A 15,513-nucleotide genomic window follows, 5' to 3' on the forward strand; every position below is an offset into this window, starting at 1 on the left:
GGCTTCCAAACAAAAAGGTAAACTGGTCGACCACTTGCACTGAGCCGGGGAATCTGCTTGACTGTCAGTAAAGAGACAGGCAGAACATTCAGACCCTTACTTATTCTAGTCACAGCCCATTAAACATAGGGCATCCTCAAGAGAATGGCTTGGAGAACAAAAAAAAAAAACGTCTTTAAAGGCTACATGTCCTCTATCACTACAAACTCTCCTGTTTTGACTATGCAAAGCAGTAACAAACATGGAATATTTAAAAGTGGGAGAAAGTTTTTATCCTCCCAAGAAAAAATTGAATGTGATAACCTTGATGGATTCGTATGCTACCGTGATCGTAACAAAGGAATTTTACTGGAGATATTTTTGAGGGGAGGTTCCATTATAATCTTGGAGATTCAGGTTGCGCAGGAATGTCGAGCTGTGACTGGGGAAGTGGATTTGTTCCAACTGGTTTTTGATTGAGGATCCCTTCTCTGCAGTGATAACTGGGTCTTTCAACAGGAAAACCCAACAACAGCCTCCCTTGAAGAAGAGCAACTTTCCTCTTTTGGACCATCCCACAGTCTCTCCTGGTCAAAGTGCCTGAGGATTGGTTTGAAGATGAATGGCCTTCACGATGCCATGTTCGCCACATAAAGCAACTTTCTCACTATTTTACACGCAACTCTTTCGTCAAAGGTGTAAGAAAATGGTAACATTTGTTACATTTTCAGTTGGTGCCCCCTGGCCTTCACATGACTTCCTCCTTCACAAAATGTAAACAAAAATGGAGCGGAATCAGATTTTAGTGGATGTATGATTTCTCCTTTGTCTTTGGCAAAAGACCACAGTCCTTTGGTCCCTCTACCGTTAGACTCTTGTGTTTGTTTTGGTTGTATTTACCCAGGATGCCCTGCACAGAAGTCCGATTTCTGCTTTTGGAGCCGTCTTTGATCCGTTTCCATTCACATATGCCTTCTAACCGCACCAGAGTTCACTTTAATCAAACTAAGACGTGCGTTTTTAGACGGACCATCGGCGCCTTTTTTCGGTCCGTATCAGAAATTACTTTCTCATTTACACCTCCTCAAACGAATTGGACTTTCTATACAAATGGACTAGAGTTTGATTAAACAGGGCTTTTGTGAATGCACCCTTACTAACAATCCAGCAGCTCCAAATATGAATGATAGGAACTTTTTCCCAGTTTAAGGACTTCAGTCCAAAAGTCCTAAAATGTCTGGACCAAAGTTTTCGGTCCAGACCTAAGCCTGGACTTAAGAGGTCTACTTCCTCTCACGTGTACCTCTGAGAGGAAGTAGACCTCTTCTCACTTTTAGCTGTTTGAGCAACATGCAGAGGATCTAAAAAAATACTTTAGGAACTGATCAGAATGCATTGTTTCAATTACATTGTGATTTAGAGACTAATATGACCCCAACATTAGAAGCAAGCACTTTGTGTATACATGTGACATAGAGGGAAAAGAAAAACCTATAGAAAGTTTCACCACCCACCAGCATGCACCAGCCAGAGGAGATACCACTTTATCTCCACTTGGCAGCAGCGCAGCAGGAAGAACCCTAATGGACATCATAGCCTCTAAGAGTGAACCTGTGTTCGCTGCTGTTTGAGCTGGGAGAGCAGAGATAGCAGCACGTGGGAGCAGGGAGTGCGAGTGTGTCTAGATGGTTATCGGGGAGCCTTTAAGACATCTGCGGCCTCCCAAAGGCTTCCTATGAGGCCCGCGCTACGCCCATCGAAGAGCCCGACTGGGTTCGTAATCTATCCCCCTGCCATGCTGCTCTGCTCTCCACACCGTTAATCCAATCACTCCCCTGCCACGGTGGGACAGGCAGAGCACTAATCCAGTTTACACAGCAACAACAACAGAAAAGCCCCAGACTCATTCCTCTTTCCCTACAGAGCTTTGCCAGCTTCTGCATGTGACATTGAGTGAGAAAGATGAGGATAATTACCACAGCAATTATTTAATTTTTATTATGTGTTCAGTCTTCTTTTTTATTTATTTCTCCCTACCTCTGTGTCTCTAGCTAATTGCCACCGCCTTGTCATGGAGACCCAAGGTGATAGCATTCTGTCGTTTGGGAAACAGTGAGCAAGCCAGATTTAATATCCCTCACCGCAGTACAGCTACGCGTATCATTAGTATGCATCGGATGAGGTGTTGGGTGTTGCATCCAATGGGTTGGCTGGGTTTCAGATAAGTCATTTAGAGTAACAGAATCTTAATTAATTTGGTGTAATCTTTACAAACCTTTGCGAGGAGACACACTGCCGTACATCCCCTCAACAACTCAGCTCACCCAGCCCAGCACGACCCAGAGGTACGACGCAGTGGGAGGCGAGTGGTCTCCGTATCAATATTGGCCTAATGCTGCGTACACTGCTAAAACATGTCGGGTGTAATGAGACCAGGTGGGGTGCAAGTCATTGTTCATTTAGCCATTAGCTTGAAGTGAAAGGCTGTTAAATGAGGTTACAGCAACTGCCAGCCCCACCTCACGACTGCAAGATTCACGTGGCCTTCGTTTGCTCAACATCCAGAGAAAGGGCACCTTACTCTAAGCACCTTTCAGATTTATGTTTATCTTAATTACTGTTTTATCTGTGCCGCCACAGAGAAAAAAACAGCAGCTTTGATTATTCTCCAGGGGCGGCGGACGAATCAAACTTGCTTAGGCTGCGGGCCAGTGGGGCAAGGAATCAGAAATTCGGAGGAAATTGAGGTTTCTATCCAGTGCCCTGGGTGTCCTTGGGGGAGTCATACAGTGGCAGGTTTGGAGGATTTAAGGGGAAGGACACAAAAGTGTGTTCTCCCTGCCTAAATTTTCCTTTCCACAATGAAACGAGCTCTGCACCACCAAGTTCTGCAAGTCCAACCAGAAAGAAGCCATTACCACAGAAGTGGTAGCAGCTTTAAAACCCAGATCATAGTTTGCAAATCTTTAATGGACAAAGGCCAAATTTTGAAACCATGTATTTTGTTCTGATAAAAGTGAAATTGAATTATTTGGTCATAATGACCATTATTACCTATTGAGGAATAACGAGGAGCATCTGTAAGTCTCAGCTGTTTAGTACAAGGATGGTAGCATTATGTTGTGCAGGTGTTTTTTAATGCAGGACAGATCAAAGCACTTCACAACATAGCATAATGTAATTATCAATTATCATTGATAACTCAGCATACAAGGGTCTACTTGTGTGAACATAATGTACAGGAAGAATTGTTATTCTCCTGCTTAATAAAACTTAGCCTTAAGGATTATAATTTCTATTGACCCATATCAATATCAGTAGTTGTTTCATGATGGCGATATCTCTAAACCGGCCCTCACTGTCACACCATTACGACTGTGTATGTTTCTGCATCATTTTTGATTCCATAACAAACAGGTTCTTATATAAACCAAAAATTCATCATTTTGGCTCATCTTAAGTTAATTTAGTAATAGTCCACTGACTTAATGTTAACTAACTCTTGCTCTCAGGCTCTATCGACAGCCTGACTGCATTTATGTTTTTTAATAGAAGCAGAAGTTTTCTCCTCACTAGTTCAGTGTTCAATGCCATTGTTGTTCAGTATTTTCATTAGCTTGAACATTAGGGTTCTTTACAACTTACCTTGGGGTTCTGGTGGCTTTGCTCTTGGGAGAAAAACAATTTATTTCATTTTGCAGCCTTTTTTGAGGTCATCAGATTAGCTTTTTGCTTCCTGTGACACACTTAAACACAAGCTGGAACTTAATCCGAATTACAGAGGTCTGGTCCCAGGAGCTTTGCTGTGAACTACAAGGCACCTCCAGACTATGACTTGTCTGCATTTTTGCAGCAGTTTAAAAGCCTTGGAGGACTAGGCTGAATTAATCTCCTGACATATGACCAGGAAAAAAAGTTTCTACTCAATTTTCTCAGAGCTGGAGGTCTATGTGCAATAAACAGAAAGACAATTTGGCAGAAAAAAAAAGGTTGTCTTCACCTGAAAACTGGATCTTTAAACTGACAAAGTGTCACCTTCCCACAATACTGGAAGCAGCTGTAGGCCTTTTTATTATAAAATATTACATCTTTGAAATTATTTTCATGTTTTCTTGTTTACCATACTTTTTTTTTTACTTGGCAATGGGCTTTTCAATTTTCTAGCTGAGTCACTCCACTTTCTGCATTTTGTATGCTCCAAAAAAACAAAACGGAAAAGAAAAACACACAACTTCCCACCAGGTTTTCCTGTATCTTGAAGCATATTTATCGATGTCTAGGTCTAAACTTGGACATGGAGAACAAGGTTATAATCCATGAGACTTTGGGTCTCATGGATTTTGTGTTGTTTCAGTAATTCTTGAGAAGAGGGACAAAACCGTTCCTATGGATAAAGCACAAAATTTGAATAAAATATAATTTTTTCAAATATCTGACTAAACTAACCTGGGCCATGTGAGCACAACAAGGTATGTTTTTCTGGTGTTTGCTGAATATTTTTTATTTCAAACATTGTAGCAGGTGAATGGTGTGTTTAAAACCCTTGTCCTGCAGAAAAACTCAATACATTATAATAGATTAAAACAATTAAAGGAATACTAAGACAATGTATTATGACAATTAAGTATAAGTATTCAAATAAATAATTATAAAAGTATCAATAAATTGAATTAAAAATCATTTTTATATATTTTCCAACTCGATTGAAATTTGTCCCTGACGGTGTTTTTGTCAACATAAAAAGAATGTAAAAAATAAAAATCGGGCATTATTGGGGGCATCAGAACGTCTGAGGACCCCATGACCTCTTCCTTTCTCTTCCTTTGCTAAGAGGCCTAAGCACCTCCAGTTAGCTTATGTTATTCTTTAGTTTGTTCTTCAGTTTTATTTCTAAGTTGTTCATCACAAACATGATGTGTCAACACCATAACTGACAATTTAGAAAATTTTGATGAAGTTTTGTGAAATAATTGCTTAATTTTAATAAACTGTAAATATTTCATAAACCTGAGGAGCTACAATATGGCCTCCTTCAGAATAACAGCAAATAAATTGAGGTAGTTTGGTATTTTGTCAACTCAGTCAGAGTTTTTAACTGACAGTGTGACTCTTTCAGTGATGGTGTTGACAAATCTCACTTAAGTGTGCAGTTAATTCATTTTAATGTATTTTACATACTTGGCATTACTTCACACGTATCAAGTATTTCTTTTTACTCACTAATTTGTCACCACCTTCAGTTCTCTGTCCACTCTGTCAGATGGACTTTATGTTGTTTTTCGTTTTAAATAATATTTATTTTGTTTCTTGAGAAGCATTTGTCTGTAAAACTGAGTAAAAATATCACTAATAGAGTCAATAAAAAGTAATTTTATATTTATTTTTGCCAGATGGTGATGACAAAGTTCTGGGTCAGGTCCTTTAAAAATTTTATTTAAAAAAAAAATGTTGCAACGGAGAGCCTGCACCTTATCATCTTAACATTTCCAAAACATTTTTTGTCATTTTTGTATAGCCTACATAAGCTTGAGGAATAATTTTTTTTTAAATTGGAAAAATTTGAACCCATTTTGTCCCACTTCTCAAGAATCACTGGTTGGCATTTCTTGTTTCATACATTTAATTTTTCCTCACAAAACCAGTATTCAATTGTCTTAAAACAAAAGAAGACCATAACTAGCGTTCCCCGGTGCATTTAGTCTCAGTGGGACCTTAATCAGGAAGTGCGGCAGAAACTGGTTGAGGAAAAAAATACATTGTGTTGAGACAGTTTGACCGACACCTGAAAAAAGTTAAATGAATTTTATTACTATATAGTTATATCTGCAAGCTACTTAGATTTGTTTACGTCCCAAAATCGTATATAATTTTCAAAAGGATTTTCATCGTAGCTCAGTCGTCAATATTTTACTCTTGTGCTAGCAGTAGAACAGCAAAAATGTAGACGATATGAACCATGTAATTTTAGTATAAAATGACCGTGTTCAGGTATTTATTTTAAATAATTCTCAACTACTTCACCCCTTCACATTCTATTTTTACTCTTCAAATGTAAATGTTAGCAGTTGTTTCACTTGTTTAAAGAAAAGTGCACTGGTTTGAATCAGTTCATACAGTAATTGGACTGAACACCAAACTTCCAAAATATTTATTGAATGTTATATCCCCATCATTCTTTTGCATCTTAGCTGTGGTTGCCAACAGATTAATAGTTTTAGGTAAAGAGCTGTTCACCCTCTGAGGCGTGCATATGTGTTTTATTGCTATAGAATTGATGCCAAGCAGTTTCTCTGTCTTTGTTGATGATGATTTACTCACATCGGCATGCTGAATGACCGAAGCGGCTCAAACTGACAAGTCAGTTCACCTTAAAATATGATTAAGGTAATAAAATAAGAGGGTGTTATTACCTCACGATCCAGTGGAAGGTTGTGAATCTCACACATTTCATCCCAGTATACACACATTATACAACCAAAAGGTGCTGCAGAAGCAATGCACTTGCTTCAAAGCAGTGACAGGACTTGACGGTGTATTTCATTTTCTGATGTTTCCACCGACAGCAGTATACATGGAAAGAGAAGAGACAGTGACGCTACAGCTGTTTTGAAGTTCTGTTTTCTTTGTCGTTGATGCTTAAGAGGCTTTGTTCAAATGTGTTTTCAATTTGGGATGAATGGAATGGCTTCGCATTTGTTTTGCTGAAACGCCAGCAAATTCAGAAGTCTGGCTTTGTGGCGGTTAATGGGCTGTGATTTTGGCTTTCGGTCAGCATATATGTGTTAGTGTACGAAACAGTTTCTAACAGTCGTGTTCCCCTGCAGGCCCTCTGTACACATATCGATTTGTGGTAAGTGGAAGGACAGCACACAGCGATAGGGATATCATTGCAAGGGAAGCAGTACACACTGGGTATCGACTTGTCCAAGGCATTTGAGAAAAGGTGCTACATTGATGAGTTGCAAGGGCCGAAAAAGATACAAAATACAACCAACTAGCGACTCTGTCCTTCTCTAATGATACTTTTTAGCTCCGGGCTGAGGGCATTACTGCATTGGGGTGACCCTGAAACTAATGTCTCTTTAATGTTTTCCCTGAGTAGCACAAAGCTGTAGGCTGGTGGTGTTTACCTACCTACCTGTCTGTGATGTAGAGGAACATCTTGTTTATGGAACCCTACATTGACAAAATAGGATTAGGAAGGTATTGATAAAAGTCAGGGTAGTTTCACTTTTAAGCAAACTGCAGTGCTTTGTGAAAATATTCCCGCCACTCGAACTTTTTCACATTTTGTTCCTTCACAATCAATTCAATGAACTCCACAATTGCCAGGACATAATTTTGCATTCAATCTGACTGGCCAGTTGGGGTGAAACGATACCTAAAACCCACAAGACGAAACAAAATACTAATTTCACAAGAACAAGACGGGACGAGATTCTCACATTACTTTGAAGAAAATTTCAGATATTGAATTAATGTTTGGAAAATGCCTTTATTGCGCATTGTTCTGGATTTTACCACAAATTTAACAAACTGATGTTTAATTTTTATTTGTTTTTATCTTCAGATGTTTGGACTGTTTAAGGGATTTGTGTGAAGACTCGAGCATCTCTCCATCCAATCTGAGTTTGAGGTTTTTTTGAAAAGAATAATGGGCAGACATTTCAATTTCTACTTATTGTCATCTTCCTAAAATAACGGCCTAAGTTACTTTTTGCCAAAAGTGATTTTTGCAACAACAACAAAAAAAATCAATACAGATAGACACATCCACTAAGACTGGCAGATGAAACAGAAGCAAAAGGTTATTCCAAGTGGTGACTTGAATAAATGAGTACAAATCCACATCAGATTGTTTAGAATAGTATTTGTGAAAAATAAAGGAAGAAAAAAAAAATTTTCTCATTTGCCTCCAGTTCAATATGTTGCACTACTCCAATAAAACACACTGAGGTTTGCGGTTGTAATCTGACAAAAAGACGTACCTCGTTGCTGTCTGACAGTGTTAAAAGACAGCGCAGGAAATGTGCTGTGGCTTTTTCTACGCATCATATTGTTCAAAATTGAAAAATGTTGCTGCTGTGGTTTCCTGAATGAAATATGCGTGGTTTCAAAGTGACATTTTGGCAGTGAAAACGTTTTGAAACGGTTTACAAGCATTGTTGTTGACAGAAAGCATCCAAGTTCATGTTGTGAAACAGTTTGAAATCTGCCAATGGTAAGTAGTAAGGCAAGGCCAACATGTACACTCACTAGTAGAATCAAAAACTAAATTTTGCTTGTAACAGCCCAACTTCAGAGAGAGTAACAAATGAAGGAGAACAAACAAGCCTAATACCAAGGAATGAAATTTAATGAAGTGTAGAAACTAGAAGATGCTGTAAAAAAAAAAAAAAAACCCAGCAAGAAATAAGCAGCCTTTTGGCAGCTCGACAGTTTTACTTTAGAAACATCCACTAGAGTCAGCTGCGACATCCAGCTGACACAGATATGACATTCAAAGGAAATCTGCAATGAGTGTGCCACAGAACTGGGAGGTAATTAAAAACACTCGAGTTGACTTTCTTACGCTCCCCTGGCTCCTAAAAAGCCACGCAGCACTGGCAGCTGATGGCACACGGATGTCAGAGCTGGTAAATGGAGTTTAGAGAGGAGCTTGTTATGATTAAATGAATCTGATTGTGTTCTAAGCCAGAGGTGCACACAGGAGGCAAGTTTATTTACCCTCGCCTGGTGGAGGCACGTACATTTTTCGGCCTCGATTCTGACTGTAGCTTTCATTTTGATCTCTTTGAGCGCAGAAAATTAGCACAGATGTTTGTTTGGGCAGGCCGGTGCTTGGCGGATCAGCGAGTGGATTGATGGGTGGGTGGTTTTGATGATGGATGGATGATAGGTGTGTATCTGATACACTGCAGGAGTATGTTTGCTGCCTTGTAGATAAGAAAAGCCCCCAAAGTGAGCTTCAAAATCATCTTTTTTTTTCTTTTTCTATTGACAAAACTGTCAAAGGAACAGCAGCAGAGGTGAGAAACTAAACCACAGCAAAACATGAAAGACAGCAGGAAGTGAAAGGAATTCAAAATCCAGGCAACAAGTAGAGCAGATATTGAATTCCCACTGCCATATGCAATGCCTACCATATTTACCTGCAGCCCAAGCAGAGCTTTTCAAAAACGCCTCAAGATAAATTCACCTTTTCTTTTTTTCTTTTTTTTGCAGTGTTATTCTATAATCAATAACAACCAAGTGTTTAATTTGAATATATTGAGTGGGAAAAAAACATGTTAGTAACTGCTTGGACATTTGATTATTATTTTTAACAAAATCCCTGGTGGTGTAATTATTGATGGCGTCCAGGAAGCATGACCAATCAGATTTCAAGGCTAGCCCACGCCCCTGCATCAGAGTAAAGGGGATTTAATGGCCTACCTACAAATGCTCCATGCAGTGATCCAATACATGGAGAAGACGAGGCAGACAGGTCACTGTTTTCTTGCATTGTGTCACTTTTAATACCCCAGCAACATGGCAAAGAGTCATAATTACAGCCTACAGATCAGTTGCATTTACAGGCAGGCGGCCAATCCTTTAATGATCCCCTACTGATGACTAAATATGACAAGCTGTATTTTTAGAAAAGACATTTCAGTATGCAGTACTAATCTCTCTCCCTCTTTGCCTTTGTTCTCTTGTCTGCTCAGGTTGGAGGACACACCATGCTACCTATCCGCTGGATGCCCCCAGAGAGCATCATGTACAGGAAGTTCTCTACAGAAAGTGACGTCTGGAGCTTTGGGGTCATCCTTTGGGAGATCTTTACCTACGGGAAGCAGCCTTGGTTTCAGCTGGGTAACAATGAGGTACAGAGAGCCTGCAGCATGTCAATGAACATCCATGAGACACAGCAGGATACACACAGTGTGCTGGATGAATGGATGGATGTGGTCAGGAACAACGGGGTTCCAAATCAAGAGCATTATAACGGATGACAAGGTGGCAAAGCCACAAACTAAAGAAAGGGGATGATGAAACATCTCACTCAATCTATTTGGTGTTTTAAATCTTGTGAAATTACCAGGAGAGCTTGTTAGTTATGATGTTAGATTCAAACAAAGACAGTCTATCATTAATGTTCTACTGTGACTATAGCAATATCGACAGGATTGGAGGAATGGTAGGAATTTGTCCTTTAGCATTGAAACAGGACGAGCCTCCACTGCGTCTGTCTGAGTCCTCGTGTCCTCGGGTCAGACACTTCATCCACATTGTCTTCTAGCAGCCTCACGTCTGTCAGACTCCCCAAGGGCAGCTGTGACTACATTGTAGTAGCTTACCACCATCAGCATGGGAATGTGTCCATGAATAACTGAATATGTAGAACAAAGTGCCGCAGAGTCTTCTGGTCTTGATAGATCGCTTTACAAGAACAGGCTGTTTCTTACCAATTACCATTTCAGCCGACTTAGAACTATTATCTTGTTATATTAGAGATATTTCCATGGTCTGTTGCAGAGACAACGTGCTGACTGGACAGGTGGAGGACCAAAGGTTTGTAAAGGGTAGTTACAACAAGTTGTCAGTTAAATACAGTGGTTTAGAGCTTTATTTCGATTCATCTTTAAATGTTTTTACTGTCTTGTTTGTATACTTATTTAAATGAAATGTAGTTTTATTATTACTATTCCCTTAGCATGATGGCTTTATATGTCATCTTTCTTTCATGTCCACTCTGCTCTCCAACACTCTTGATGATGACAGCCAGCTGCACATACAAAATCCTCCATTAAAGAGTGCGATCTGCACCACTTTCGCCCCTGTCATCAATTGCACTTGCGTGATAATAATATTCGTAGATTGCATGCAACATGCCCACTTCTTGTGCGTTCAATTTTTTATTTACTTTTTTGCTCATGTTATTTACAACTCCTTGTTTGGAATCCCGATGGATCAGGCCTTAATAGTTTAGAGTATAGATGTTTATTTACTATATAAAGCTTTAGGAATTAGAAACAGATGCCTGTACTTTAGCATAAGCCAAACCCTAGCTTACCAATAGCAAATGCAAATACAAGTTCCATCTTGAATCCTGATCCGACAGCCCCATGTCGCCTCTTTATTCTTTATCCTGGGGTGTGGATGGTCTGCAGGCCGTCAATAAATGAGGGCACATCACATAGCACCCATAATTAGCTTCTTTCTGTGAAGCCTGTTTGACAAATCAATGCATTTCTGTTAGGATTACCTTAGCAAAGCAAGCATGTTGCTAAATAAACCAGGCCAAAAGAGTAGGCCACACAAACTGTAAAAGTAGCTTGACACAAACTGGCATTTCTGCATTTTATAGCAGGAAATAAAAACTAATTGAACCAGAAAGATTAGAATCCGCATTAACGTAACGTAAGGTAATTTTATTTAAATAGCACATTTTCAGCAACAAGGCAATTCAAAGTGCTTTACATGAATTAGAAGGAAATACAACAAAACAACAAACCAAAGGAAAGAGCGAAGGAAGAAAAAAAGAAAACAAAAAATGGCCAAGCCTCTGTGCATAAAGAAGGAATTTAACTTTAGTTTCAGAAGCTCAGAGCAGACAGACATTAAATATAAATATAATAACTTTCAAGGAGATTAAACCCCTCTAAAAGAACACTATGTACATATATCGTGAAAATCTTTGTGGGTTACAATACAGGAACTATCTGTTTCACAGCAGAGTAGCTGCTGTGAAAAGTGTTCATTGCGTTCATCAGAGAGACGTCCTGCCACCGAGAAGAAACTCTCAGCAGCAGATAGTTTTTGCGTCGACATGATGGTAAAAGTCTAAACAGTTTCTGTCCAGGGTGTGTGTGGTCTGCGAAGATGCTAGCTGTCCTTTTCCTGACCCTGGACTTGTACAAGTCCTGGATGGAGGAAATGTCAGCCCAGATGTTCCTGTTAGCAGACCTGATTATTCATTGCAGTCTGGTCCTGTCCTGTCTGAATAATGACTGTGTAGAAGATGAACAGGATGCCTTTGTTGCTACTTGAGTTGCTGTAGGACGTTCAGGACGTTCATCCGGCCCGCGAGAAGATTTTCTACGGCCCCTGGGATGATCTTGAGTTATTATTAGAACCGGCCCGCAGCAAGCCGGCACCCCGTCTGCGAGATGCACCCCCCCCGTTCGATCCTCTGCCCCCGGTCCGCAGGAAATTTACGAAGGCTTGGGCCGGTCCGCTGCACTAGACCAAATGCGTCAAGATCTCAATGAACATTCGATCAGTCCGGCCCTCGGCTTGTAGCTAAATTTTTTATTTGGCCCTCCGTCCATTTGACTTTGACACCCCTGTTCTACAGTGTCAGTGTGTACGTAGTATAAGAGGTTTGCCGCTCCAACGCCTGAATAAAACTCCGATGTCTCCTCTAATAGCCGGTAGATTATCAGCGCTGGCCCAATGGCTGAATTATGAATATATTTCATGCAACTGGTGGCATCTTTCGCTGCCATGAGTTTTATGACTTATCGCATGACCACGTTTATTCACGTATGATTTTAGTTTAATTTCTCTTTTAGTGGAAACACCGCCATTGCAAAATTGTGTTTTTGGGGGGGTTTTTGGGTTTTTTTTCTTTCTACTTATATAGAAAGATTTGTGCACATTTGTAATGGAGTCACAGCTAATATCCTGAGGATGGAGTCCAACGTCATCTCCACAGTCAGTGAGTTCTGACCACACCAATGCTCCAGCAGGTCCACTTCCTGTCTGTAAGCAGACCAGACACCGTCTTGGATCAGGCTGACAGTCATCTGCAAACTTTAAGAGTTTCACCGCTGAGGTGCAGTCATTTGCGTACAGTGAGAAGAGCAGTGGGGAGAGAACACAGCCCTGGGGAACCCCAAGGGTCGACGATGCTCCCCAGCCTGACCTACACGGCTCCAAGCAGAGGAGTGCTTTTCAAAATTCCTTATGTTGCACAAAGATACATTGCTACTACAATTATTAATGGGCCTGAGTGGCTGGTGATAGATTATTACCTGGGTACCAGAGGAACTTGTAACGAACCTCGGCCGTCTCTCCTGTGAGCAGGCAGGCTCCTCTCTGGAGCCGCACAGGGAAATTAGCATCAGCTTTATCTGTCAGCCTTGTGTTGGCCTATAAATTATTTTATTTTTTTGTACTTCTGAGTCAACATACCCACAATACCCACTTGCGTCCAGAAATAGAGCAGACAGAAGCAGATATTGGTCGATCATTACTCACTGTCGTGGTGCCACGCAGCTGTCATCCGCACAGCAGAGAGCGCGTGAAACACAATCAGATAGGTGCGACAAATAGACCTCAAAGACTTATTCATTTTTGTTGTAGCTCAACAAATCATCCATTGATGTGGCTATTGTGAGTCTCTGAGCCGTGATAACGGGCCACTTTTCGTCTTCATGATGGAATCCCTCCAGAGCGGCGAATGAAACGGGTTCCTGTGGAAGCTCCGGTTCTCTCCGAGCTCAACAGGCACATGTTCCCTGCAGCTTAACAGCTAAATTGATTTTCACATTTAATTGTTCCAAACCCTCGTTTTCAATCCAATCGATTGGAGAGGCAAAAATGACGGGGCTAGAACAACCATTTTCTCACACTATTAAGTATCTCCACGAGAGCCCGTCACACCTGATCCCGTGTGGCCGTGGATTTGCTTGCCGATAACAGTTTTGGAGAAAACGGTTATACACTTCGAGACGACAGCGGGGGCTTGATATGCACCACAACAGCTCTCAAAAGTGACTTTCTCCAAATAAAGTGGGATGTATCCTGCCCACTTTAGGTGAAAAACAAAACATACTCAGTGTGATAAGACTGGTGGAATAAATGCGAAGTCCCTTAACACTTTGCTGAAACACATTTTGATTCAGTTCCAGCTTTCAGTTAAAACTCATCATGATTTACGGCGAGTCTGAACGACGTTCAGCTTTTGCTAAAGCTGTAGCTGGCAGGGAAGTTGCAGGGATTGTTAGGATATAATTTTACAAAGGTACCAGTCAAGAGAAGGGTACAAAAAAGGTCCTACATTATGCATATGGCTTGGGACAGGAAAATCGGTTTCCAATATTAGATCATCAATCAGACTGAAAATGTATATGGCCATGGGATCCAACTGTATTTTTATATGTGAAAAATCTAGTTTTGCTGGAACCTGTTGAGTTTGTTGCTGTTTTCTCAGTCTAACAAGGTCTGCTTACTGTGTGATATTATGCATCAATCTACTGGGTTCATCTCAAAACAATGGCAAGACTTGGAAAAAGCACAAATATGTACCATCACCTGTCCAGAAGTTCAGATTTACAGGGCTAAAGGGGAGCTATTATGCAAAACCGACATTTTTATTAGAGCTTCTTAAAGAGACACAGACCAATTTTAACACGTCAGACTCGGCTTGAGATGCAAAGTCAAATTCTTTTAAGTTGTTGTTAATACTCATGGCCTTTTCATAACAAATAAAGATAGTATAATTATTACAGCCAGTGTCTGGATGGTCAGTTTGACTCTCCTGACCACAGGCGACCTGCAATAAATATGAAGCAGCCATGCGTGCCGCCACACCGCTCTGCTCCCACACCCCTGTCCTCCGCTCGCTGTTTTCTCAATTAAAAGCACATTAACACAGCTGTGCATTTATTATCACACTCGTATCTCTCAGACCTGCCTGACAGAGATCTGCTGCTGCAGTCATCAATCTCGCAGTGCGACGGGAGATGCTGTTTTGATTTCGCAATGTTGAACTTGCACCGTGACATGTTCAAGTCCAGTGGGATTTTTGAAATTGCAGGGTGCGCAGTGGGCTTCAGTAAAGACTGACGAGTCGCAGGCGACCAGCAGCCTCAGTCGGCGACATTGTTCTGCTGAGAAAGTCGCCAACAGCTTGTTGTTAGAGCGTAGAAGTGTAGTTTCAAATGGCTGGAACTAGTCGGTAACCTCTCTATAGGTTTTTTGTTTTTTCTAAAAACTCAGCGACAGTGGCTGATAACTTAATGTAGACTCAAACGCTCCAAACTATTTTGTTTTCTCTTTGCCTTTTCTATTGTCTAACCAGTGCTAGTAGCTAGTGTCAATGACATTTCATAAATCCACAATACATCTTCACAGGATGCAATGAAAAAAGCAACCAATTAGCCCTGTAAGGACTGACCGTGACCTAAATCAACCTGAACAAACGCAGCGTCACTGACTACACTGACTCCCAGTAACAGTTGGTAAATCAGCCAGGTTCTCAGCCAGTGCTGCTCTGCATGGTTGGGTGCTGTTGCCAGGAGACGGCAGCTTCATTGTGGCGGTTGTCATTGAGGAATTTATGCAAAGAGGCTCTACGTGATCCTCCGTCGTGCCGCCGCCTTATTTGCCATGTCTGTTTTGCTGTTGGTGGCAGAACGCGACGTACAAACTGAGACGACGAGAGCGAGGAACAAAAGACGACAGTGACATTTTGTTTCACAATGGATTTGTTCCATGTGTGAATAATTCTGTCATACGTGTTACAGGAAATTCGGTTTCCGATTG

At 40.8% G+C, this 15,513-nt stretch overlaps 1 protein-coding gene and 1 long non-coding RNA gene across 5 annotated transcripts in view; one reads left to right on the forward strand and one right to left on the reverse strand.

The window, feature by feature from the left end:
- The window catches only part of ntrk3b (neurotrophic tyrosine kinase, receptor, type 3b), a 272,404-nt gene that overhangs the window by 250,892 nt on the left and 5,999 nt on the right, over positions 1-15,513 (forward strand). For all 4 annotated transcript variants that reach the window (XM_044106543.1, XM_044106552.1, XM_044106561.1 and 1 more), the window contains one exon: positions 9,687-9,845. In XM_044106543.1, coding sequence (XP_043962478.1) covers positions 9,687-9,845 — 159 coding nt within the window. The remainder of the gene's footprint in view (positions 1-9,686; positions 9,846-15,513) is intronic.
- The window catches only part of LOC122825290, a 31,505-nt gene that overhangs the window by 6,461 nt on the left and 9,531 nt on the right, over positions 1-15,513 (reverse strand). The gene's annotated exons all lie outside the window — the stretch shown is intronic.

Source organism: Gambusia affinis, linkage group LG02 (genome assembly GCF_019740435.1).
Source record: "Gambusia affinis linkage group LG02, SWU_Gaff_1.0, whole genome shotgun sequence".
Lineage (NCBI taxonomy): Eukaryota > Metazoa > Chordata > Actinopteri > Cyprinodontiformes > Poeciliidae > Gambusia > Gambusia affinis.